General features: G+C 42.3%; 1 protein-coding gene across 2 annotated transcripts; it reads right to left on the reverse strand.

The window, feature by feature from the left end:
• Positions 1-730: 730 nt before the first annotated feature.
• usp7 (ubiquitin specific peptidase 7 (herpes virus-associated)) lies at positions 731-26464 on the reverse strand. 2 transcript variants are annotated; one of them, XM_070847281.1, is made up of 31 exons: positions 26025-26464; positions 21701-21805; positions 21258-21456; positions 19801-19939; positions 19518-19606; positions 19291-19399; positions 18929-19059; positions 18480-18534; positions 18311-18391; positions 17931-18021; positions 17537-17619; positions 16971-17080; positions 16050-16227; positions 14702-14846; positions 13962-14092; positions 11903-12037; positions 11241-11342; positions 10563-10668; positions 10077-10169; positions 9889-9956; positions 9478-9578; positions 8683-8836; positions 7952-8019; positions 6921-7029; positions 5649-5726; positions 5414-5514; positions 3602-3701; positions 3246-3365; positions 3036-3107; positions 2790-2880; positions 731-1167 (listed from the first exon to the last, which is right to left on the reverse strand). In XM_070847281.1, exons 1-31 carry the CDS (start codon positions 26113-26115, stop codon positions 1061-1063), a joined length of 3342 nt encoding a protein of 1113 aa, XP_070703382.1. In that variant the 5' UTR covers positions 26116-26464; the 3' UTR covers positions 731-1060. The 2 variants fall into 2 exon arrangements, with proteins under 2 accessions (XP_070703382.1, XP_070703381.1); XM_070847280.1 differs by having other exon boundaries at positions 6921-7023; positions 26025-26247.
• Between the last annotated feature and the right edge of the window lie 1066 nt (positions 26465-27530).

The raw sequence follows: 27530 nt of genomic DNA on the forward strand, positions 1-27530 counted from the left end.
CTCCTTATTTTTTTTTCCCCATTTATTTTTAACAGATGCTGTGGATTTTTATTTTACAAGATCTGCAGAAAGAGACAAAAAAAAAAAAAAAAAAAAAATTAATTCATTTTTCCTCCAACCAAACTAAGTGAGAAAAAATCGTGTGTAAACTTGGAAATACTTGTTTTGTTGCACTAAAGGATGGGAGCAGAAAATATAGAGAACCACATCAGGGCAACTAGTGAGCCTCGGGGTGGACGCCAGTTTGCAGCTGTTTTTTTTTTTTTTGTTTTTTTGTTTTTGCAAAAAACAACCACCGGGCACTCCCCCTCTTTTTCTGTCAGTTAGTCCTCACAAACATCCTTCCATCAAACTCTCCACACAGCAGCGTGACGCCTCTTCAAACAACTCTTTATTTAAAAACAACCCCCAAAAAATTCTGAAGGAAAAAAAAGCTGGTGAGTGGGGTGGGAAAAGGAAAAAAAAAACTAAGTCTAGAAGTTCATATATATATATTTATGTATATATATATATACTTTTATTTATACTGTGTCCCACTTCCTCTCCCCTCTCCGCTTATTTTATATTAAAATCCAATTTCATTTCTCCCACTTCCAGACAGGCAACAAAAAAAACAGGCAGTCAACAGGTAGAGAAGCCAGAGAGAGAGAAAAAAAAAACAAAAACGAACAGCCTCAAACGTAGAGGGAGACGATTTAAAAAATAAAATAAACAACAAAATCAACAGTCAGGAGGTGGTTGGTGCAGTTTATTTTGTGGTTGAAGGATAATCCGTCAGCTGCAGCAAGATCCATATCGCTGAAGACATAGTGCCGGTGTAGAGCTGTAGAGGTGTCCAGGCGGGGTGTTAGAAGTGATGAACACGCACACGTACGAGCACGCACGCACGCCCACGCAGTCTCTCACACACAAACACACACACGCACACACACACACACACACACACACACGGTTGGTTACAGTCTGTGGTTATGGTGTGTTAAAGTAGGGAGGGAGGAAGGCGGAGCAGGAGGAGGAAGAGGAGGAGGAGCAGGAGGACAAAGAGGAAGGGCGGGCTGCTTTAGTTGTGGATCTTGATTGCTTTCTCCAGGTAGGTGTAGCGACCTCTCTTTGGAGCTTTGTTGAAGTGATCCAACCCTAGCCAGGGGCGCGGGTGGGACATGTTACCTGGAGGGACACACGTCAGAGAGGACGTCACATGCCGAGTCTTCCATTTGACTAGTAATGCGTACACTGTTGATGTGCGTTTACCACTGCGGTGAGTATTAGCGGCATTCACGACTCAGACAGAAATGACACCGAACTGAATGCAAACTGAGCGTTCTGATATGCATTCTGAATGCTAATGAAGATTAAAAATGCACAGGTGAGTCAACCTTTATTGATTTTGATGATCTCTGAGTAGCTGAAGACAAAACTAACTTTAACTTTCCAGTTAAGGATGTATTAGCTGCATAAAAAGAGAGAATAAAAAGACATCAAAGAAAGAAAAGAAAACATTCAGGGTAGTCAGGCAAAAAAAGTTCAACTTTTGCAGGACCACCATCATGTCCCAGTGGATTAGTTTCTACGACATAAACAATCAGTTTAGTTTGTGTTCATTGTGACGACAGAACAAACAAACACTCATGATGAGTTTGCAGATTCTGAGAAACCCTCTGACTCTCATATCCGTTTCTCAAACTGGCCTCAACGGCTCGTTAAGGGTACCTTGGACAACAAGGCTCGACCAGCAGAGCTCCTTACATTTTCTTTTTAAGGTTCACCATTTAGTTTTTTGTGTGATTCAAATGCCAATGAGGAGCAGGAGCAGCATATCCAACATGATTATCCCTAAATAATGATTATACTGGCGCAGCTACTGTTGGTGTAGCCATGGAACAGTTCACGATACGACCAGAAAAAACTTTATAAAAAAGCTAAATCACATCTTCCAGGAGTAAAAGCAGACATTCCTGACAGGCATATTTGGAAATAATTCAAGTTGTCCTATTTAGTATTATATTAATATTTAATAAATAATGCAGATGTAAATGTTTATGTATTTGCCAACAACTATAACTCCTCCTTAAAAACACAAGGGACTGTGTCGTCCTGGGAATGAGAATTAATCTGTCCTCTGCCTCAGTGATCACAAAGTAAAAGTACAATTAAGCTGTTCAGATTAAAAACGTAGCTACCAGGGATGTGTTTTTGTATTAAAGGATTGTTTTTTTTTTTTAAAAAAACCACAAAGCCTTCTGCTGAGCCAACGCAGTGGCCTCATTTCAATGATTGTGCTCTGAGGATTCTCCCTGTGATGCATTTGTTTTTGTTTTTACTCACAGAGCGTGGTTATGGCCTGTTGCATTCATAAAGTTACTACCATTACAGTATCAGTAATAACAACTAGCGGTCAACTAATAGTGGATTTTTAAAGGCAGATATGGTAACGACAGTCTGGAGACGGAAAAATTGGAGTAATCTACCGATATGGGAGCCGGGCGTTTTGCTGTTGGATTTATGGAGAGGAGGATGAAGTTATTGGGGGTACAACCATAAATAATGGACTTTTTGGCTCACTGTCAGGGGTTAACATACTAGGCTACCATAGACTGCGTTCTTCCTGTCTCCATGCAAAACGGTGATGTACGTCCCCATGTGACTAGTGGAGGCTGCACAGCCATCGGCTGCTATCGAAGCCAACTTCCACCTATAAAGCTATTGTGTGAAATGTCCCGTCAAAGCCGATTAATCTCTTGTCTTCTAGTAATAACAGCAGCAGTTGTGTTAGCGCAAGCAGTAAATACCTGGCTGTGGTTCAAAGTCCTTCAGGTTGACCTCATACTCGTCTTCAGTTATGTACTGATGCCGCCCCATCATCACAATCGCAAACTTGAACTGAGAACAAAAGACACACGCGTTACTTGACAGTCCACCACCGTTTACCTGCAGAACACTACTTACTGTGAAAATACTCAGACTGTGTGTTAATTATTGACCAGAAAACACTTAATATGCACTCATTACAGCCAGTTTTTGAAGTGGTTTTGTACCTTCTCAAATTCTTTCTCCTGAATATCCAGCATTGTCTGGATCCTCCTCATTACCTCCCGAAATGACTCGCCCTGTGAGGAGCAGGTGTGGGAATCAAGGGAGGAAAACAACCAGACAAACACAGCAGGTGAAAATGAGTAACTGACTAATGCACTCTGAAGCAGACTAGAAACTCTGTCGCACGTGTACACACACACACACACACACACCTGTCTGATCTTGAGCAAGAAGGGGATCCCGAAGGTGCCGAAAACTTCCTTGTGGAAGTGAGCTACAGGGATTAGCATTTCACTGTCCTTGTCCAAGTCCACCTGGTCCAAAGGAATCTCCTGAGTGAGGGAAGAAAATCAGAAGAGTGACAGAGAGGAGATTTAGGGAAGTTAGTTACAAATGTTACAAGAGCGAGTTACTTGAATTACTTGAAAGTGTGTTCGAAGAGGTGACCAGTGTATGGTGTGCTTTGGGTGCAGTCAGAACAACCAGACACAAGCGTCAGGCGCAGTTCAAGTGCAACAGCCTTCCGCTAAAGAGAGACAGACAGCGAATGCCTCACATACACACTTACCTCTATTCTGAAGGTGCGGCTGGCAGCCGGAGATAAACATTCTAGCAGTTCGTCCTCCTGGTGAACACCGATGATTTTATAGCTTACTATCTCTAACAGCCTGCAGGGGGAGAAGGAGAGGAGGAGAGGATGGAGAGAGAGGATTAATACTCTGCACCAACTTTTCAACAATTACACTGATTTTTCAGGGTACAAACTCACATTAAACAAGAGATCACAACAAAGAGAATAATTGGGGGCAGACATAAAAATCCCAGAGTTGTGGTTTTATGCAGCTGGGGTATTTATTTGATCCAGAACTGTGTGGAAGCGACATGCATGATCGGTTTGAAAATTATCAGAATGAATACCTCATTGTACCTGAGGCAGTGTCACGCAGCAGAGCCTTGTCTGTGTTTTTACATTGCACATTAAAATAAATCAATTAGATCAGTGTATGCATTAGGGATGATAAGATTATTTCTATCGATGCACTGGCATTAAAGTTCACAAAATGATTGCTCCTATGAAAAAAAGCGTGGACTGCATCCAATAAGGGATGAACTTGAAATGCTTTGTTTCTATCATCTGTGCATCAGTAACATCTGATTTATTATCTCTGCCAAGGTGTGAGTCTGGAGGGAATTGTGTGTACGACGCACCTCCATCTCTCTGTTTAAAAACAGACAGTTAATATAACTTACTTTAAATAACCTCAGAAAACATAGCTGGGACACAGCTACGCTCTACAAAGATGGAGTTGGCGTATCAGGTACAAAGAGCTGCTCCACCCTGCCTATGTGATGCGTTGTGTCTGTGCCCCATGTATTCTGGCCGCTAAGCCCGAGCCACTCTGCCTACCTCTATCTGCACGTGAGAACTACCTCGCTGAACTGCTGCGGCTCGCACAAATGTACTGTCCACACAGGCAGCATTGTGGCGGTGGCACCGCAGCAGTGCAGTAGTGAAAGGTGTTATGTTGTTGGTATGATGTCAACACGACTATCAGCAGATCATTTTCACTGTTTTGCTGAGAACCACATGTCACATGGAGAAAAGAAGGCGAGATGCCAAATCTCTGGCTGACATGACGCTCTAGTCGTGCTGCTCGTGCAGGCGGTGTGTTAAAACAACAATACGCTGATAAGCTGTGATATGATGTAGGTTTTTTTTTTTTTTATTTTTTTTATAAATATATTGACTTTCATGATGAGCACCATCATATGCCACATTTCCACAGCGCAGGATACCTTACAGGATGTTGTAGCCCTTTCACAATAGCCCTTTTTATAAAAAGGTTTTGCAGGATCACTGTAAAGAAGGCCTGCTGTAAAGGACACCTTTGCTTTTTAAAACTGTGCTAAACAATGGTGTTTTACAATGGCGATTTTAGATAGCGTACCGCGTCCCCAGGAGTAAAAGAGGCACGGTGTGTAACACGACAGCGTCCTGCCACATCATTCTTTTCACACAGATGTCAAAGCGGCTCTGTTACTACGTCTGCTCAGCTCAGACGCTGAACAAAAATGGGCCCCCCGTTCCATCTAAGTACGTTTTACACAGACGGTGAGGTGGAATAATCGCAACATTCCCGCCTTGAAAAGGCGGCTAATAAAAGCTTTACAAGAGCTGGCCAGTGAAAATTTTTGATTGTAAGCAGTGACAGGAAGTACTGTGTTTACATGTACGAAATCCTCAGCTCAGAGCGAAGCACATGAGAAACTCAAATTTGTCATTTGATGGAGGTCAGTGGCAACATTTTACTGTGGTAACAAACACGACACTGAAACAACGACACACAGACACACACACTCTCTCTCCTAGAGTGGATACCTGAGCTTCTCAGAGCCTTTTTCAGAGAGCTCAACTGCCTTTTTACATTCTTCCAAAAGGTCCCGCACACAGCCATGCTTGTCAGGGTAGAGGGTGATTTCCTGCAATGAACACATATGCACTGTTAGTGTTTGTGCTTGAGCCACAGAAAACACTGGACTTATTACGTGTAATGACATATTCCATGTTTGTCAGGAGATTCGAGCGAGAAAGAGTGAGAGTGTGTGAGAGTTACCTCCTCTCTGAACTGACTGTTGAGCCATATGGATTTAAAACTCCTCCTGTTCTCAAAGTCTGTTATCTTCATCTTTAACTGCATGTGGGAGGGAGAGAGAGAGAGAGGGAGGGAGAGAGACACAAACGAATCAGAGAGACGTTTTGCTGCTCTGTGTGCTGCATTCAGGAAGCCAGCGAGTGTTAATGACTGGATGGCAACACCGTATTGTATCAAAAGTGTTTCCCATAATTCAGATTCGATCGGTTCTAATCAAAATTAAATGTATCGAAACTGTGTGAACACAAGAGAAGCATACAGCAATACAGAATCTCACTTCACACAAGTCATCACAGCAATAAAGCTCCTTAAACTGATGCTGCAGGCACCACCCATTTTGCTCTCTTCAGGGTGTATGCGTGTGTGTGAGTTTATATGTTTGTGTGTGCTGGACACATTGTTTTTTTGAGTCAACATTTCATTTTCTGAAGGTTTGTCTCTTAAGCTTAAGGTAGCTTTAGCTTTGTTAGCTCAGCTAGAACCATCTAAGAAAAACTAAGCCACAGCATGATGAGCAGCCGGCTCGGCTCAGCTCGGCAGGAGAATATCTACCTGATCAGCATTTGACATAACTTTGGTTTCTCCATCACCAGTATAGTTTACTGCACAGACCAAATGATATGGTGTGTGTGCGGATCTTTCATGAATGCAGAGCGCTTCTTTGTTTGGGAGGAAAAAAATCATACAGTATCAGACTGTGGTTCTGAAGATCCAAAATCATTTGAGAAAAAAAGAGAAAATATTAGGAGGTTAAAAGTAGGACTGCAACTAACAACTATTTTCGTTATTGATTAATCTGCCAATTATAGTTGTTGGTTAACCAATTCATAATTTGACCTATAAAAATCAAGGCCCATCAAGTTAAAAGCCATTAAATGTCAATACCTAAAAATATTCTATTTACTATAATAAGATGTAGAATTCTTATGCAAATTCTTACATTTGAGAACCTGGAAACATCAAATATTGAAAAATATTTAGTCAGTTATTCAAATATAAATATATTTATAACAATTTTCTCATCATTACAGCTCTAGTTGATAGACGAGGCTTGAACAACAAATAATAGGAATAAAAATGATAAGCAATGCCTGAAAACAGCACATTAAGAGAGAACAGGGCCGACAACAGGAATTACTAAAAGCCATTTTTAATTTTAATTAATTTCCAAAACGTAAGCATGTGGGAAAGAAAAACCTATTAAACACAAAAAAGTTGGCCGCCCTTTCCTACCTGCTGGTAGTACAGTTTCTTGGGCTGCCGAGGCTTGAAGAATTGCAGCAGGTCCCGCAGCGTTCCCTCATAGTTGTGTCTGAGAGGATTCCCTGGACCGTCCCTGTACCTGGCCACCACACCACCAGGCAGGGGGGGAGGACGACGAAGGGGAGCAAAGAAGGATGACAGGAGAAGAGAAACAGAGGGGGGGGGGGAGAAGCGGAAGAGCAGAGAACAGAGACAAGTGGACAAGGAGAGGAAAGAGGGAGAGAAGGGAGTGGGTAGGAGGGGGAAGACGAGAGAGGACGAAAGGGAGGCAGAGTGGGAGGAGTTAGAGGAAAACAACAAAGAAAGGTGGGGGGGGACAGGTTACGCAACATTTCTACTGACAACTGCAAGTAATCAAACATGATGCACGCTGTGAGAATGAGACCACAGTATAAACTAAATGTACACTGCATTTCTTCCCATGTGTCAAGCAGGGCTTCAAAACTTTGATGATTATTCGAAAATGGAATGGAAAATTCAGTCAATAGTTCGTGTCAGTAAACCATTTTTACTACATATTGTGGTGAAACTGATGGCGACAAAACCGCCAGCAATTTGTGTTACTGTCAACACCGTTATTATAACAAATCACTTCCCAACTACCAACCAGAACAAGACTGTAAGTCAAGCTTTTATGCTTTTTAAACTGGAATCATGACATCGCAGCAAAAGCATAATTAGTGATAATAGATAGAAAACAAATGCTAAAGGTCTCTCCCTTGTCCTCTATGTTCTTCTATATTCCATTTCATCTGCTGTACATGTTTTATATTCAAACTCTAACAATCACTCCTATATTTTTATTCCTCCTGGCTTGACATACAGTGAGAACGATACATGTAGTGTTGTGAACAGTATTGTTATTATTCTTACTACATTCACACATTATGCAGTTTCCAGGTCTTTGTCAACATCGTTAATGATAAATGATTACAACAAGACTATAATAATGTGTGTGTGTGTGTGTTTGTGTGTGTGCGCGGATGAGACAAGCCTCCTACCCCTGTGACTTGAAGAACTGCAGCAGCATGGGATCCGTGTTCAACCTCTGCGCTACTGTCTTGGCCACCTGACAAACATGTAACACAAACATTACAAGTGGGGGTCATCACAGACCTGTCAGGTGTCATCTCTGTCTGCTAACTGAAATGTCAATAGGGAGACTACGAGGAAACGGAAAATATTTAGACATAAGATTTATAATGTATCGAGCTCAGAATTTGGCAGGTTTTAAGTATTCAGAGCATCAAGCAATAAAACCTTTTTAAGGATATTTCAAAGATCTAGTCCCTGTTTGTATTTTAAGACACAATAGGAACCAAAATCCTCAAATGTCCTCCCCCACTCGTAGCTGATATTTTGAAGTGTCAAATAAAATAGCAGTAAAGTGCCTAAATAAATCCCAGGTTACCAAACTTTAGCGTGAACACATAAAAATTGGATTAAATTGTCATTTACAGTTTTCAGGAGACTAGTGACAAAGACACGGATCATTGTCTTTGCACAAGAGCTGTTTGGACAACCTCTTCGTTACAGTTTAATATCCACACAAATCAACATGACAAAATAATTTCTAAAATAGCAATTCATTCAAGACCCAGTTGTTATTTTAATTTAGAAAGTTGATGTGTTCCTTTCACTGGAGATGATGCAAACATGCTGAAATTACCACCTTGTTTCCCCCCCCACCTTAACTTCAAACATAGATTCAAAGTGCCTGACAAGTCCACACCTGAAAATAGTTCATGCGGTTAGAGAGCGTGACCACAAAGCCGGGGTCGTTGTGGATGGTCTTGTCACAGAAAATGACATCCACACGGTGGTAGAGATCCCGGAAATAGTCCTTGGCCGTAGGCAGCTCGCTGCTGTCGTTCTCTGGGTCGTCCCTGTGTCATTGAGGGAAGGTAGGAAAATGGATTAATTGAGGTACAAGAATGTGTGGCATTGACAGAAGGAGGCAGAAAAGATAATGGGAGGGAAAAGTAGACAGTAGGCATTGGATTTAACAAAGGCAGATGGATGAGTGGAAAGCAGGAGGCTTGATGGAGGAGAGAGATTAAGAAGAGGATATGAAGCAATGGAGAGATGGAGGAACAGAGGGTAGCGGTGAAGTGGAATGGACAAAATATTTATAACTAACAGAACATTTCTAACCAAGATCTTCCAAGTTTCTCTGCATTTCATCAGAAATAGTAAAGAGTCCATGTAACTCCTCTGCTTGTCTCTGTGGTCTTTTAGAAGGCTACTGCACAAAATCACATCATATAAGTTCAGGCCCTCTGGCATTTTCTTGCACCAAAAAAAAAAAAAAAAGTTATTCATCAGAACACACTGCGTTTGTCCTCTAACAAACATTTACTTTTTCTTTTTGAATCCTGCAAATCTTTACATTCATGTTTATTCGCTAGGTTTTGTTGGTGCTTTACCGCAACCAACTGTCAACCGGCGGAAATGAAACCAGCATGAGACATGAGATGCAATGGTGGGAAGGCTTCACACTGCACAAATTTAATGCACACGGCCTTACTTCTGGAAGACAATGATGTCCCCGTCCATGAGCTCATCCAAGGCCTTGTCCAGAGAGACATCATAGTCCTGTATCCGCTCTGTTAGATTGGGCTTTACTTCCTGTAACACACAAGGAATTGTGGGAAATGAAGTCCAAGTGGAGCTATCTGGTAAGTGCACAAGAGCATTTTGTTAAGGGTGTGTAAACATGCAAAGCTAAGGAAGGCCAAGTGAGAAAGAAAGAGGCTGCGTATGACAGTGTGCAAGTGTGTACGAGAGAGTTTGAGTCACATAGCTTTGCGCTTCTATCTGTCACACATGGATAGAAGCACAAGAGAATGCGAGTGTGAAAGAGCGAGTGAAGAGTGAGAACAAGTGAGTAAGAGACAGGGGAATGTGCCAGCAAGTTAGTGCTACATAAATAGATCACCTCATAGAGGATAAGGCTAGTTTCCTGCTGAAACCCTGCTCTCTCACACATGACTTGCAGCAGGTCTCCTGGTTACAGGGAGAAAAGAGCAACAGACACAGGATTTTATTTTGAAGTTTAAGGCATTTTTATTCAAAGTACAATGGTGTATTAAGCTTAAAATAGACAAGAAGTTTGCCTCCACTTACTTATTTTGCAGGATATAGGTGTGTAGATATGTCCACAATAATTTAAGCTTCTGGTTTTGGGGTCATACATCTTCAAGAACAACATGACATCATCTAGAAAAGCAAAGACATGTTTTACTTAAAATGCTACTGAAGTTACAAAGAACCTAAAACGACTCCTGTTATGTTACATTAGTCAATGTTCCCCACAAAGTAACAACCATAATCAGTGAAGCAGCATCTCTAGTAATTTAAGTTGCAGCGGTCTGAGCCAACAGAAACAGAAAGCAAAGTCAGTCTAAAACTTGTAAATCCCTGAAAATTAAATGGAAAATTAAATGTTGCAGAGGTTTTGCTGCTCTGCCTCAAGCTTAGAACGACAGGGACTTTTTTTGTTGAGTCACTGAGCTCCCTAAATCAAACCTATTTACAAAAAAAGTGCCACAATGTGGCAAAAACTGCTGAGACGAACATTGAGCTGGATGGGGGTTAATTATGTGAACTTACGGTCTTTGTCAAACTTGGGTAACGTGGACCCACTGGCCGCCATCTCTGGATCAACTGTCTCCAGAAATATTGTCCAGGGGTTCTCGTTGTCACTCAAGTCGATCATCTGAAACACAAACATGCACAAACGTTAGTGCGCATATTACATACAAGAGTGGAAGATGCACTCATACACAGTAGTGTCTTTAATGCTCATATTAAAAAACACACACACAGTAAGGGGTTGCTATGAGAATCAGTGACTTCCGACAAGTCATTCTTACAGCATTTGGGGCGAATGAATTGTGACCTTGATGTGTTGGTGTGTGTGTGTGTGTGTCTGCACAGGATGGAGGGCCTCTGGTGACCAGGAGCCTCAATACTGGCATCCTCACCATACAACAGCTCTTAGTTGGGAATGAAACTTCTGCATCTTTAGATGATTAATTGTTGTTGTATCTATAGTGTCATATATAGTATAAAAAAAAAGGCTAATTCTTTTGATTGAAAAGTGCCTGGCCTTTAACAAACTGTCAGAATAGTTTTCAATCTTAAATTTTCAATTGAGCCAAGGTAAATACAACATGCTTTGGAACTATATCTGTATTGATTCCACAGACTCTTAGCAGATGAAACGGTTTGCAAAAATGCCACAGAACCAAAACCACCAGAGATACCTTCACACCCACAAACACTTACCGACTTGTTGCAGTCGGCCTCGTAGTCGAGCATGGCGGGTCGCTTGGTTCCATTGCTCCGGGCCTGCATGGGCCACAGCCTCATCTGGTCCTGTGGGAAACCCTGCGACACATTAAATAGGTGAGCTTAATTTGATTTCCTCCTGGGAAAGCTGAACCGAAAAGTCAAAAAGGATTTATAGGAGAAAGCGACAATCGGAGAGGAGAAAAACAAATAAAGCTAATGACAATGAGAAAAGAAGAGTTTACAGAAGATGAGGTGACCAGATTAAGGCACTTTGTGAACGTTTAAGACTAAAATGTATTTTCCTCAAGTAATCATGGCATATTCTTATTAACTGCTGATCAAAAGGAAGAATTAGTGAGAGTGTGTGTGTATGTGTGTTTTGCAACACGCTGCTGAGTGGTTTCCAGATTATACGCTAACAGGATCATCAAAAAGCATTCCCTTTCAGATAGAGGCTCATCTATTGAGAGCAGTGACACAATATACAGTGTGTATGGAGAGTTAGCTTCCTTTGGGGTGAATTAAGTTCAGTCACACATTAGGTGCATTAAGGACACACAACATCTGAAGATCAAGTCACACACACGCATCCTCCAATGTTTTTTCCCCTCTCTCTCAAACACTCACACACACACACACACACTCGAGTGTCTCACCATGGTCTGGGAGAGGTTCTGGACAAACTCTTGCAGCGTAGAGCTCTTCAGGACCTTGAAGACTGTGTACTTCACCTTCTCCTCATCATACATGTCGTTGCCCTGATGACCACAGAACTGGTCCTCTGTCACCATCTGGTAAAAGTAAAACCTTTGGTATTACTTCATACTTGACCAAATAACGCATCAGTAAACAGGATAAACGTTTCTCGTCTTTTAACGAGCCGCTTCCTCGCCATCACTCGCTGCTCTTCTCGCCATCTTGACTGCCACAGCTGATGTAAGTGCCTTACATCACTCAGAGTCAGTCTCTTGGCTCTGCTTTCAGACCTGCAAACTCCACAGCCGTGAAAAGGGGTGTACGGGGGCGTTCTCCCTCAAAAGAAATTTTTTGTGATTTTAATATGCATCTGTTGGTGTTTTCAGTTTAGAGATCTGCCACAGGATAAGGGTAAAATGTAATCCTTGTGCAAAATGCATTTTAGAACATGTTTTTTATTATTGATTCTAATTATTGACACTTGATGTGTTCATTGCTTTAGTGCTACACCTGGTAAATGTTGTGCTAATTTGGATTTATTTCTTTATATAATGCTAAGTGGCTTCCCCTCTGTGGACCAATAAATCCATGATATGAGAATCATTATTTATTGATTATATTTAGTATTATATTATATATCTGAATCTACTACAAGTAAATAGTAACTAAAGCTGTCAGATAAATGTAGTGAAATAAAAAGTACAATATTTGCCTCTGAGATGTAGATGAGTTGAAGTAGAAAGTAGCAAAAGAAATACTCAAATACTGTACTGAAGTACAACTCTTAGCTACATTACTTGAGCAAACACACTCATTTTGCTACTGTAGCTAGTTAAACCAACATTACATACCAGGTGGGTAGATCTAAACAGGCCACAACGTTATTTACGTGCTCTTCTGTTAGGCGGTCGCTCCTGTGCTGTTAAATTTTATTTGCTCAGGCTGCAAGCAAACTTGACTCCCGGCAAATTCTTGCATGCTTACAATCATTCTCCCGTAGTTTACTTAACGTTTACTGCTGCAGTGTAGCCACCAAACACGGCGAGAATAACGATGCACGTTAATGTTCACTACAGTAACGACACCTTAACTACCTCAAGTTTTGATACACACATCCGCCAAGGTCAAACGTAGAGGCCCATCGCATAGCAGACAACATCAAAGTTCAGATTGGCATGCGCCTATGTAGCTCATCTGGTAAAGCATCACAAGGCTGAGACTTTGCCGCAGCGGCTCAGGCCTTTTGCTGCATATCATTCCCTCTCTTTCCTGTCTCTACTGTCGTCTATTGAAAATGCCAAAAATAAAAATCTTTAAACAAAAGTTCCAAGTGGCCCATAGAAACTGAATACTACACTATTGCTTGGACGTTCCAATAAGGTTGATGCAAGCCTGGATCAGTGAGAAGGACGATCTCATAGCAAAGACAGATAATGCTCAATCACTTCACATCTTTTTCTCTTCACTCTCAGATGCCCCCCACCATTTTTAAAAACTCCTCGAATCTACATGATTCAAGTGAATGATCTGGTTGACACATACAACTGTCGCCGAAAGGCAACAAGCTGGCTGTCTGTACTTGCAGAACCCTCCACAGAAGTGTTAATGTAATAATACACTCACCAGCAACTTCATACAGTATATGCCTGTTCAACTGCTCGTTAACACAAATATCTATCTAATCAGCGCTTCCATCACATCCCAGTACGCAAAACCAAACCCTGCATGTGCCCAATTTGCTGGTTGTTCAGGCTGACTCTCCAAATCAGTGCAAATAGTGCTACACTGCTTTACCCATCTATACTGTGCTCCAGTAACTACATCAGGGAAGCCTTCCAGGTTCGCTTTAATAAAGCCAGAATAGCAGGTAGGTTTCTCATATATACCCCTAACACTTACTATTTGCACTTAATAGCGCGCACCAGCACATTTCTAAAATGAAACAAACGCCAAAGAACTTTGAGTCTGCAATGCACCACAGCACCGAAGAGCTCTTAAACAGCAGCCTGCATTTCCTACCTGGACCTGCATGTAGAGGTGAGCCTCTTGGCGCTCCTTCCTCTTCTGTGCCTCTACCCTTTTCTCTTCTTGCAGACGCTCCACCAGCTGCTGGGGGATGTCCACGTCAGTCATTGGCTGGAGCACTTCACCTGGGATACAAGGAGAGGTGCAAGTGAGAATTATAAAGTGGACAGAGTGCAATTTATGTAGTATGGTACTTAAAAGGCTCAGAAGGTAGCTTTTATTAAAAAAATAAAAAACAAATAAAAAAAGTAGCTTGTGTCATATTTGCTGAAACCATCATCAGATCCTGACAGCTAATCTGTGAAAAAAAATCTGGTTCCTCTGATTCTTATTAGTGGTCCTAATGGCATTTGCAAGAATCGACTGCACCTGAATGAAACAACCACTCCAAGAGGAGTCTCTAAAGCAGTGTCTATCACTGCTTGTACACATTCAGCGCAAGGTAAGGTAGTTTGGACAGGCATGAAAGGGGAGAGTGAAATAGTAAACACAAAGCAGGAGGAAGGGGCAGTCAGGCTTGTATTTATTTTATTTGGGGACTGGAGGTTGCAGTCTTTCAAACTCTCAAGCTGAGTCCACTCTCTTCTCAATTGTACCAAATGAACCTTTTATGACAGATTAGCTGATGGGTGGTTGTGGGGAATCTTTCCTGTGTTTACAGGACAGTGTCTCTAGCGGCAGGTTTTGTTTAATGTTAGCCAGGAAGGCAGAAGTAGAAGGGGTATGTCACTTACTGAGCTTGGACTCGCGGATGTAAACCAACATGTATGCGTTGGTGCAGTGGCGCACTGAGAGGTCGTCGTCATGTCCACCATAGTTGTGCTCTATGGCCTCCTCCTTGGTGCACCGTGACACCACGTCATCGTCAAATTTACACCACTGGAGAGAAGAGAAAGAATGATAGACAGGAGGGGGGAGGTGGTGGAGACATAAGAACCGGGGAGAAAGAGGATGAATGGTACAAAAAGGGAGGACGAGGAAGGAGAAGCAAGAAAGAGAGACAACCAGAGAGCACTTAAGACGACCATTTGGTTCCAAACATTTTGACATGTGTTCAATCAGCCCCTACACCAACATGCAAATTCATGATGCTACTAAACTAACTTTTGCTTGATGATCATCTTGTGTTTTAATATTTGTAAACTTCACAATGTCCTCCCCATAAATAGAGGACTAGTACAGGGGTGTTGACCTTGTCTATTAGTCATGGGATGAACAACAACACACTGCAAAGTCTGTGTAAGAGAGTCAGGAGTTCAGGAGGTGAAAGGCTGTGGCTAAGGGGGTTGTGGTTGGGTGTGTGAGAAGGTTTTAGACCTACTATCACTACTACTACTTCAGATTTTGATTTAACATTGCCTGTGAACAAACAAACAATACAAGGATTGAGCTTAAATGCTGAAGCTTAAAATTAAGTCACACGCATTGTCAGTGACAAAAGCTGGACTCTTGTTGGCTATAATCCCTTCCTGACCAGCAATGTTCAGTCTGCTATTAAGCTAATTAAATACTGGTTTTGAAAGGTCCCTTCTTTTGGCATTACACAGTGAGATACTCTGACAAGTAGCTTAAATGACCGTTAATTGTAAGTGTAAACTCAGAGCAGGTAGCTCTAAATGCCACCAGGTTTGTAACATTTATGTATGTTTTTATCACTTAAGAATTGCCAGCTACTAATTCTTATCTCGGGTACCTCTGTCATTTCTCTGCATCCAGCCTTGTAACAATGTTCGATGAGCATAATTTCACGCAAATAAAGATTACAAGTAAACATTTACCATTGATTGTCCCTGCATATTCATATTTTGGTTAGCTCTAATAATATATCATATAACAACAATAATAATAATATCATATTATAAATAACTGATTTTATAGTATAGTAGTCTATAGTAAACAGGATTTTGTCATCCCAAGTGATGACAAAATCTGGCAGTAATTCTTAATACAACTATCTCTCAAAATTATAGCCAGTGGTGAGGAAAACTCAACAAGTGAGGGAAAAAACATCATCCCCAAACTAACCCCATGCCAACAGAATTTGTGTGTGTGAAAGGTGTATAGATAAAAAAAAATGCTCACTATTGGTTCCTTGACACTCACTTTGCCGTCTCCTTTTGGGTTAAGATAGACGACATAGTGACCGCCATGGTTGTCCCCACTGTGCACTAGCACTGCGTGGAGGATGTAGTTGGCCGGGTCCTTAGAGTCTGGCTTCTGAAGGAACTCGTCCAAAGGTAACTGATCTGGAAACTCAAACCTACAGAAGAAAGAGGAGGGAGGAGGAGCAGAGAGGTTAGACAGACAAAATGATGGGAATGGAGAGAGGAGCAATTCAGGGGAAGTGTGAAAAGATGGAGAATGAGAAGATGGAAGGCAACGATGAGATAGGCAGGGAGGGAGGGATTGGGAAAAGGTATTAAGACAAGGAGCAACACGTACATTCAAGAAAGAAAGCCAGAGACAGCAGGAGTTTAGTGTGTGTGTGTGTGTGTGTGTGTGTGTGTGTGTGTGTGTATGAAGCCCTCAGGGGGCCAGGTGCCTGTGGCAGCGTCACAACGATGACTCAGAGTCCTTTGAGATGCTACAGAGGAAAATTAGCTATTCTGGATCGCTGCACATGTGTGTGTGCACTGAAAGTGTCACATTATCCTGGTAGATTGTTAAAACACCATTAGCCCCCACAAAGCTTTATACAGAAGGATACAGCCTACAGGAAACGCTCTCGATGACTCACTTTCTCACTGCTTTAGTGCAGGAGGTCAGGGCACAGGTCAAGTCCTGTTTCCGGAAATAGACTGCTCCTTTAACCTATGCTAATACAGACCAGAATGTCTCTAAAATGATATCTATGCACCACTGACGCATTGTGAGAGTGTGACAGGGAGAGAGATCTCATTCAAGCAGTGTGTGTGTGTGTGTGTGTTTGCACAGTAATACACAAGTAAGCATGATAAAAAAAGAATGGACATGTGATAGCAGGTGGGTGAGAGTTTGTTCTACCTGTCATTAATCTTGATGTTTTGGTCAGTCTGTGGGTCATACATGAACCTCATCAGCTGCAGATGGAGGATTGGAGGAAAGGTAAGGAACTTCACTCCCTTTTCTGCTTCCTGTAGTACAAAACAAAACATTGCAAAGCATCTGGTCATTTTCAAGAATTTGAACCTTACAGTCCACTCTAGCCAGATTTCTCTTTATTATTGTGACTGCTGATCTTCTATGCCAACAATTTATCTCATCCATATAAATCACACTGCTTTTTCAAACAGAAAAAAATGAAATGGAGCCCCTTAAGTACAAGCAGAATAGCAACCTTTTCCAGCTTGTTCCCTTGATTACTTGGAAGCCCCTTAGGTACTTTGTAAACCTCTGTCTTGTGTCCGAAACACATTTCTCAGTTTCTCAGACAGATCAGACAAAGATGTTTGAAAATAGTTTAAATGAGGTTAAATACCAATTGACTCATGGCAAAATAAATAAAGCATCAGGCTAAATGTAAGCAAACTAGCATAAAGTAGAACAAACGACACATGAATAATTTAGATCCAGCGACCGTGAAGCCTCACCTGCAGGCCGTGCTCTCCTGCATCGTATTTGTTGTCTCCATCTAACTGCTCGGTTGCAACATAATCTTTGAATGACTCAAAGACTGGAAGTAAGCAGAGAGGATAGAGGAGGTCAAGAAAACATCCATACTGGTAACCTCAAAAATCAACTTAGGAGCAAAAAGCAGGATTGCTGTCCTTGTCACAGGAGGGTCCTGTATACTGTAAATAATGTTACGCAGACTCTTTTCAGGAGGACATAAATCATCTTTTCAGTGCGTGAGGAAATATCAGGGAAATGTCAGTTTAAGCCAATGTGATCTATTTCCGTTGAAAATAAACACAAAAATGAACTGATGGTGCACCACTGCTCCATTGTTTGAGACCATGAAGTTGTGCTGATGTTGCTACTCACTGTTCTTCTTTCCTTTTATGCTAAGCTGGATGTCATAGTAGTCCTCTATCCGCTCTGACCGGTAGTCCACATGCTTGCACTGGATGTATGACTGGAGAGTAACACACACACACACAGTACGATACAAAAAACAAAAAAAAATATTATTTCTAAGCAAGCCACTTTTGATTTAACCTCATTCTATTCTTAAACTGACCTTGTTCCAGGCTACATCCTGTGCTAAGTTAGAATACTTCACATCACTGTGTTAACAAAATCTACAACCGTATTTACATAATGCATGATGTACTGGCATTACTATGCAAAATAACCTTCAACAAATAAACACATTTGTCTTTGTCTTGTCAAGTCAGACAAGTAGACGAAGAAAGAAAACATACCACCATCTTTCCTCTGAAGAGCTTGGGGATGGTTCCCTCAACACAAGTGCCTTTCATTTTGTTCTCCACATTGTCCAGGAGCTGGAACGTGCACACACACACATACACTAAGTATTCAACAGCGCACACAAAAAGAATCACATTTTTTGAAAATGATGATGTAACTCACCACTCTGCACAGCTCCTGTACATCATGTTGCATGAAGCTATCTAGTGTTTCCCATCTTCATCACAGGAAGGAAAAAACACACAGCACGGCAGTTAGATACAAAACTTGTTTCTGGTAACCATTCATAATTCTACTAAAAATTTTATTTGACACAGTGTTAAGAGTGATTGCTCTGCAAAACTCATCTGGCCCCAGCAACGGACATGATCATCAAAGGGGCACACCAAATAGCTTCAGGTAAAGTAGTGCTAAGATCTTTCTGATGTTATTCAAGTATCATCATCATATTTGCATCCACCTTCTATGTTTTGAGCATTTCAATGCTAATGACACAATACAGAGAGTGCAAGTACAAGAACACCACTGAGCCAAAAACACTAAACACTGGCCTCCATTTGTGTCACTATAAGACAAAGGACGGTTGGCTGACAGTAAAAACACTACACTACCCAAAGGACTTGGTGAGCTTCTTGGTGCCGACAGGTTTGTCGCTGTGTTGCAGCTCGTAGAAAACCCTCTGCAGTGCCAGGGGAACGCTCTTGGACGAGTCATCTCCCTCCGTGGGCATCATGTACACCGCCTGGAAAGAGAGTCAGGATGATCCACACCAGCGTTAGGAGTTTTAGAAAGTAATACTCCTTGATTGAAGTTACTAATTTTACTGATGTATGAAGAGATTCACTATTAACTTATTTTAAGTTAATAAAATACACTATTATTAAAAGGGTCTTGGTGAAAGATGATCGTAGAAGCAGTGCTATTAAGAAAAACTCACAGGCACACACGCTGACATGCAAAGATAAAAACATACCCGTCGCAGCTGGTTGGTGAAGAAGAGTGTCTGTAGCAAGCTATTCATGTAGCATGTAGCTCCCTGGTTCTTTAGTCCAACATAGCCTGTGTGTTTCTTAGAGTCCCAGCTGGTTACAGAGAGAAAAGGGATGTTAGGGTTGTAATTCACAAACCCTAAACAGAGCAAATAAAACCCAACCCATAAAGTAGACAGTAGACCACAGAAAAACACTACAAGCCACGTACGCCACTCCGTGTGGGGCATCTGCCTGGACATAAACTTCAAAGGTGACTTTGTCATCATCAACGAAGCCCCTCTCTGGATCAGTCACATCCTGAAACACAACATCAGTAACATAACAATTAATATCAACAGGAACTTATAGACAATGAACAGCCCTGCCAGCACAGCCTATTCTATCCACTCAGCCAACAAATAAATGAATTTTTATTTTTCAGAGTGCCTCTTGTACATCCACTCTACCAACCACTTCAACAAAAAAGCCAATGTTTCAGTTTCTGTACTTACACTCCAGGACATGAAGTTGGAGAAGCCCCAGTCATTCTCTTTGTGGAAGAACAGGTGACTGATCCTGCGGCTGAAAGACTTCTCATCGTCTTTGTAGTTGATGATCTTAAGCATGGCCTGAGCGTGGCACGACCATGACCTGGAACAACAAGATCAGGGTGCAGAGATCTGTTAAGGTGTGTATGAGTATTCTGATAAAGATCTGGTTACAGATTTCACATTTTCTATTTTGAAGGAATTATGCAGGCATGGCAGAGGAATGAGCTGCCTGAACTGAGTGCCAGTTAGAGGTTGCACAAAACAGAAAAACTATGGTAAACAGTGAGCCAAGTAAGCAAGTTAACACAGTGACCAAATCTATAAACAAAAAGCATTTCAACAGGAAGGGAATTACAGGGCCACAACAGCTAATTTCACTTCCAACATCGATACAGCCAAATGTTTTTAGAAATTGCTGCATCAATTTAATGGAGATTGTATGTGTGTAATCAAGCTATGAAAATTGAATCTGTGTCCGGAAAATCCAACAACTTTTAGTTTCCTGGCCAAAACTACATCATGAAGGAAAAAAAGACTGTTCCAACTAAACTCAGACAGGGTTGCAGGAAACTACCAGATGCAATACAGTAATGTTTATTGTTGAAAAAAGGAAAAAAAATATGTCACAGCTGTGGACCTCCGGAGAGCGGGCTGCCATGCCTGTCAAGCGTCCATGTGTAAAGGATACTAGTGAGGGAAGACACCAGGATGCTTATGGCAATTTTGAAGATGTTAGAGTGATGCTTCACCACTGACAGCGAACAGAAAGACGCCATAGAAAAAACTAATGTGACATGTGAGCTAGTGTTTGCCAGAAGGCATGTGGGAGACTCTGACAATTAGAGACGGTTTGATGGCCAAAGTTAAGCTTTCTGGCCATCACACTACATGCTACACTTGACGCAATCCAAACACTGCACAGAAACACATCAACCATGAAGCATGGTGGCGGAGATGAGTAGTGTGTTATGCATCTCTACATCAACTGTGATTCGAGAAAAGTGAGCGTGTTTGGGGAGGCAGCAATTTACATAGGCACCATTATGTCAGAAATTGCATGCCATAAACTAATAGTACAGTCTAACTTTAAAGCCGTTGCTATGTTCAGACAGCATACCAAAAAAATGGCTTTCAAAGCAGCAAATCCTGTAAGCAGGTATAACATCAGACAGAAATTACAGATACATGTTCAGTAATCTACTGATTTTAAGTGTAGCACCAATGAGATGACCGCACTAATTTGAACATCAGTTTTGTGAAAGATGGTCTCTTAAAGATCATTTATTACTATGGAGCAGTTTATTTAATGTCACACTATTTGTGAATGTGTACCGGACCTATCAAAGATTTAGGTGTGTGCTTGTGTGTCTGCTATGCCCCTCCTCCCCCCAAAATCCTCGTCCCAGTAAGACACCTACGTGGAGTCTGATTCTGCGTTACACTGCAGGAAGAAGCCAACGCTCTTCTGGTGTGGCCGGTCAGGATAGAAGCGCGGCATCACCATTATCTTCCATGGAAGGTTCCGAACAAAGCAGGACGGGCTGAGCACCGATTCACTCAGGCGGCTGAAGCGTTCTACCACAAAACGGAAAGTTGCCTCTGACCGCCAACTGGTGTCTGTGGAAAAATGGAGGGAGTCGGATTAAAGAGGGGGTAGGTTAAATGGTTAACAGACAACAGGTTTCTTCAGCTGTCACTTCCCAGACCTGATACAACTGGCCAATTGAAATAAAAATTTTCAAGACAGAATGTGATAGCCTGGATCACTACTTACGACAATTTCTTTAACGGCACAAGCTTCAAAACAAGCAAAAGTAATGCTGTAATACTGTTTGTTTGTGTAAGAGCACATCGTCCTCACCATCCTCCATATCCTCCTCTGTGTTGTTGTGTCCATCTGCCATGGCCACGTTACCATTGATTACTGGGTTGGCCGGGATTCTAGGAGGGTCATCTGTGTCCCCAGCTGCTCGAAGAGAGAAACAATATGATATGACTGTGTGGATAGTGGGGTTCAAGCAGAGATAGATCTGGCTGAAGCCTCTGCGTTGCAGTTTACCAGGTCAGAAACAACGTTAGATCACTCTACTAAGATCAATACAATATGGAATTTAGAAACAAAGTCACGCACTAGGCTTCCTCCTACATTTGTATTAGTTTTCATCTTCATTCCTTTCTACCAGTTACCATGACGCAACAACATTTAAAACCTGCTAGATTACTTTCTTAATACTTTTTAATCATTTTCTTTCTAGAAAAACTTTTATGGTCTTACAATACTTATGCTACTGAGGTTCATTCTTTGGTTGTGGAAAATATTTGTGGAGACATTCATTAAAAGTGCTATTTTGCCTTATATGACTAACACTCAGATAATTGTCATAATCAATTAGGTTAACCAAGATTGGGCTTGCGTTTAAAAAAAACAAAAACAAACACTAAGTAAATCTATAACTATTGTCTCTATCTTTATCTCCTGTATCTCTGCACAGCGATCCTCCCTTTCCCCGTTCATACATTTCACTGGGAAAACCCTGCTGAGACAGCATGAGTCTTCGTTCCCAGTCTGTGTGTCAGAGTGAGGGCGACAGGGAGAGAATGTGTGTGTGCATAACAAAGACCATGCAACATTACAGTAGGCTGGGTAATTATGGACACAATGCAGAATTAAGCAGCAAAATCATCACTCAAACAAAAACACGCGCGCACCGAGGACAACAATTATCCCAGCCGAACAATGAGACGGCTCAAAGCACAGTCTCATCTGTCAAAACACGTCGATGACGGAAACGGAGGAGCTTTGAGCAGACTTCAAGGAGTGAGTTTAATCTGCCTGGATCCTATGATGATGACAGTGATGCTGCAGAAGCCAGACTTGAGAGAAACAACAGCATTGAAATGGACACTCAGGCATGTGTCTCCAAATGTGCTGATGTGACAGTCCACCTCTTACACTGCATTTCATGTGTGTCTGCGCTCCTTGACTTCCTCCGAGGTGACGGACGCCGTGGTGTCAGTTGTGTATGCGCGCGTCTCCAAGCAACGTTACTGACCAAGTCCTCCAGGAGACTGACCTCGTTTCCTCAAGTGGATTACACCTTGCTAATGGGGTCTGTCAGTCAACTCCGTGACAACTTCTTGTCCCGCCCACTGTATCAGTCTGTCCTGAAACCTCTGAGAAGCACGTACTAATGGATCAGTCGCTGAAATCTGCTGAAGCTGGATGTAGGATTTCATATTGGATAAAAACGCCTCAAAGGTTTACTGGCACTTCAACTACGCAGGTGTCTGTAAGGCCTTTCAACAGGCTGACTTATTATTTATAACTACATACGTTTTCAAAGAAGCATCACAGAAATTGATTCTGAATATCTGCTGATATAAACACACGACTGCACTACAATGTATCCTTCCATTCAATTGCAAACTGCAGATAAAGTATTCTAATCTTTCCTTATTTTCAGACTAAAAACAGAAAATGTAAGTTTCTCCAATAATCAAGAAAAAAAAATTCTCCAACAAAGCAACTGTATGTTGGCCAGAAATACACCTCTGTAAGTGTTTTACCTACAGCAACAAGGTTATAACAGATGATCCTATTACAATGATTTGGCACTAAAAAGCTGAAATGCATTTTGATGCATCAGACCACTGTGTGTTGCATTTCTCTACTTTCTGAATGTTGACCGATGCAGTAGCAAGTACAAAAACACCCCTGAAAATAAGTATAAAGAATATCACTAAATTACTTTAAAACAGCTATTTGCTCTCATGCCAAGTTAATCTTGTTGTTAATTGGGTTTTATGACAAAAGTTATATTTTGGAGAAACAGCATGTTTGTTTTCTGCTCATTTCAATAATTCCCTACATTTTTGGAGAGCCATTACAAGCACAAACACTAGACCGATTGTGCGGCCTGGCATCCGCATAACACTACTGTGGCAAAACACATAAAATGACTCAGATATGCAGAGCAGGAGATGGATTAACCTGACTGCAACTGTGTGAAGGCTCGAACCATGAATGAATTGTGGCATGCATTGCTATACTCAGCCAGAAAAAGTGGTGTTTATTATGTCAACTTGTTTTCACTGTCCTTGTAAGGCTGCAGTGTACTGGGAGAGAACCCATCAACAAGGGTGAACCAGCAAGTACAGGGGTGAGGATGTCTGGGAGTGCACCTGCTACTGGTAAAACAAGCATTAAAATTACTGTTTGAAAAATTTAAATGTCACCTGCAGCTGTTTCTAATGGCTCACATCTGCAATTAAAAATATATATGCTGTTTATTGCGTACTGCTGAGTAACAAGCAACAACATGAGTGTGAACAGATAATAAAACCATTAGGACTGAATGACGCAGTGATGCTGAGGGATCCCACAAGCCTCTACTCTGTCCAAAGTTCACATTAGGGGAAAAATTACCTTAAAATATTGGTTGGGCGGTTATTCGGCGTGTCAAACGTCTGCTAAACGCTAACAGAGGTGTGCCTGACTCCAAACCTGACTAACAAAAACACAGATCATTAAAAATGGCGAGCTCCATGCCGTTTGGTCTTCCATACAATGAAGCAGCAAATCCCCGCGCTGCTGCCCCTGTGCGGGCCTGGCTTACCGCAGCGGCGACTACCGTTACTTGCCAGCCCAGCCACACGCCTCATAAAACACACTGTCAAACATCAGCTTATTAACTAACACACAACTAAGCCACTGCACAATTTCCGTTCGGTGTTTCAGATTGTCATCTGCTCCTCTGGAATGGCTAAACCTGTTATACCACAGACAATTTAGCGAATCACGATTGACGCATCTGCGTTAGCGTTAGCTACCTAGCTATCTAGCAAACACTAGCCGCAGATACGTCTGCAGGCCGTTATTAGCTAACATTAGCTGGAATCACTTGAACTAGCTAACAGTGTAGACTTAATGCTGGTGAAAAATATCACCCACAATAGGCGCATTTTACCGTTAGACAGCGATCACAGACAAGTGAAACAGACTGGATTACGTGAAGCAGATATTGAAGGCCTAACATTCATGCAATAGCCAAATCAAACGTTGCAAAACACAAGCCACCATTTTGGAACGCCACACACCCCCTCCGTGAGCGTTAGCTTATCAGCTAACTAGCATGCTAGTCAACGAATGCACGTAACGAAGTAGGCCTGCGGGGCTAATTGGCTAGCTTAATAGTAGCTGCACCGCTAGCAATGTACATTACGTTTTGCCAGCTTAATGAACACATAGGGTAATCAAAGAGATTACGGGGGTCGCCCGCCTTAAAAGTATTTACAACAAATATTATGCAGTCAAACGTTCCGACTTCACATTTAAGGGGAAAAGCCAACAGATTTTAACCTGTAATTAACCGATATCGTTACTCTGTAGGCCCGCACTGAGCGTACGAACCATCAACACGATGCTAACACATTATCTTTTAGACAGGCTGCCGTAACGTTAGCTTTATGTCGACCGGTTATTAACGGCTATCTTTTAACACTATATGTAAGAACAGCAAAGCCAGCGCTACTTTATTCTCAGAATAAAACTTTGGCGAGAAACGCAGGTGTCGATAACTGTCAAATTCAACCCAAAGCCCACAGTGATGTCAATAAGCGAGATTAATTTACCTAGCAATGGTTCCGTGTTAATTGCAAGACTATCAGGCGCACTGTTTACAAACATTTAACGTTAGGTTATCAACAACCAGCAGGCCTGAATTATGACTGCATGTTGATTCCTCACGGCGATGATTGGACAAAGTGTATCTGATAACTTGTTACAGTAAACCATTAGGAACAAAAAGTGATCCGTTTATTTAGAAATACACCGACCATCCGAATGAATGATTTGCGGGGCTAATCTATAACTGTGAGGGGTGAGCTGCTCTTTTTGGGTTATTTTCAACCAATTGAACAGTGCAGGCATGCGGAGAGAAATACAAGCTACATTCGCTTATAACGCAAAATGAGGTCAGCTCCACACAAGTATGCTGCAACGGACGCACAATCAGCAAAAATGCAGCCGGCTATCCTAACGTTAGCTAGCTTCGGGCCTTCGTGTTTACTGTGAAGTTGAGCTCAGCCTGCACACATCAAACTTCATGCATAACTCGTGCTGCTGATAAATTATGTGAGAAAATGTTGTAAAGAGCCCGTTGCCCCTTCTTGGGACCGTTACTTACCTTCCATCTCCATGTCCTCTGGTTCGCTGAGCTGCTGCTCGCCGGCTTTCTGTTGCTGCTGCTGCTGCGTGTGGTGATGGTGGTGGTTCATGTTGGCAACTGTTGTTGTGGTGGTGGTGATGCGGGGCTCCCTGCTATCTCGGTTACCCTCGACCTTGTCCAGGGTCGGCTCGGCGGGGAACCGGGTTCTGGACTGCTGGTGAGGTGTGGTAGGATGCGGAGATGGGGTGGACAGGTCGAGCCTCGGCGGCCGGGCCTGCTCTGTCGCGACCTCGGCCTTGTCCGCTGTCAGCGCCGGGGAGTGAGGAGGGGAGGTCGGCGGGGGAGCGGGTAGAGAAACGCGGACGTATTTGCTCGCTATTCGCCCAATCTCGGCGCCTTTGGTGGGTGCGAGTCGCTGGCTGACGGCGGGGGGGTGGTGGGATGGATGGACCGGGTCTCCGAGGTAGGAGGCCCGCTGAAATTAGCTAAATCAATCCGGCTTTACCCCGGGAAATGCGGGGTAGTGAAACAACGCACAGCACGACCTGCACCTTGAGGAACAAATACCCTGTTTGTAGCTAACGTTAGCGGTAAGCTACCTGACACTAGGCAGCCAACTGGTGATATAGGTACAACAACAATGAAAACAAAGGCTCATTTGATATAAACACACATTCAACAACTTTGCCTGCGATATCCCCAGTCCGTGTGCTCCTCCGATTGTCCCTCGTCTGGGGGGGAGCGGAGGAAAAAGCTATCCATTCAAAGCCGTTTCCACTACGGAATAGCACTAATGTTGATTTGGAAGTTCGCGTAGACGAGAGTTGCTACGGCCCGACATACACCAATTCCCCCAAACCGCCCCTAACACGATAAATGACAAAACGCGGCACTTCGTTGCATTTCTAGCAAACCTCTTGTTTCTTTTGAGGAATGTGCCCGGTCATACAACGTTAGCCTGTGCTGTGTGGCTCTCAACCCGCTCCTCCCGTGGTTTGTGATGTGTTGAGTCTGAGGTAAATCTCAAAATGGCGGTCGCGCTCTTCTCTGAAATGTCACATCCGCATGGAGATCCAAACACTGGCCCATCCCCGGCCAGGTTCACATCCATGTTAAATGATGGGGATCAGGCGTGTGCATATGACACAGAGGAAATAACACAGAAGTATTAACAACTGTTTGGCGAATTGAACTTACAGGAATGACAATACAGTCCTGGCACCACTGGTGACTGCATGATGCATTAGGGCCCCGCTTACTGCTTCACAATGAGGAGACTGGAAAAATCATTGAATGTGGAAACAAACTAAAGTACTGAAATAAGTAAATAAATGCACTCAATTAATTCCATATTAAGACCTCGTGCTTTCTCCAGGGCAAAATACCCAATGATTACTCATTAGCATGCAACGGCTGTAGTAATGTTAACAAAATATATAATCTCTTATATGTTATCTGGATGTATACTATCTGCACCACATTTCACCCATTAAATTAGATCATAATTGCATCCAGTAACAAGTG

Source organism: Pempheris klunzingeri, chromosome 17 (genome assembly GCF_042242105.1).
Source record: "Pempheris klunzingeri isolate RE-2024b chromosome 17, fPemKlu1.hap1, whole genome shotgun sequence".
NCBI lineage: Eukaryota > Metazoa > Chordata > Actinopteri > Acropomatiformes > Pempheridae > Pempheris > Pempheris klunzingeri.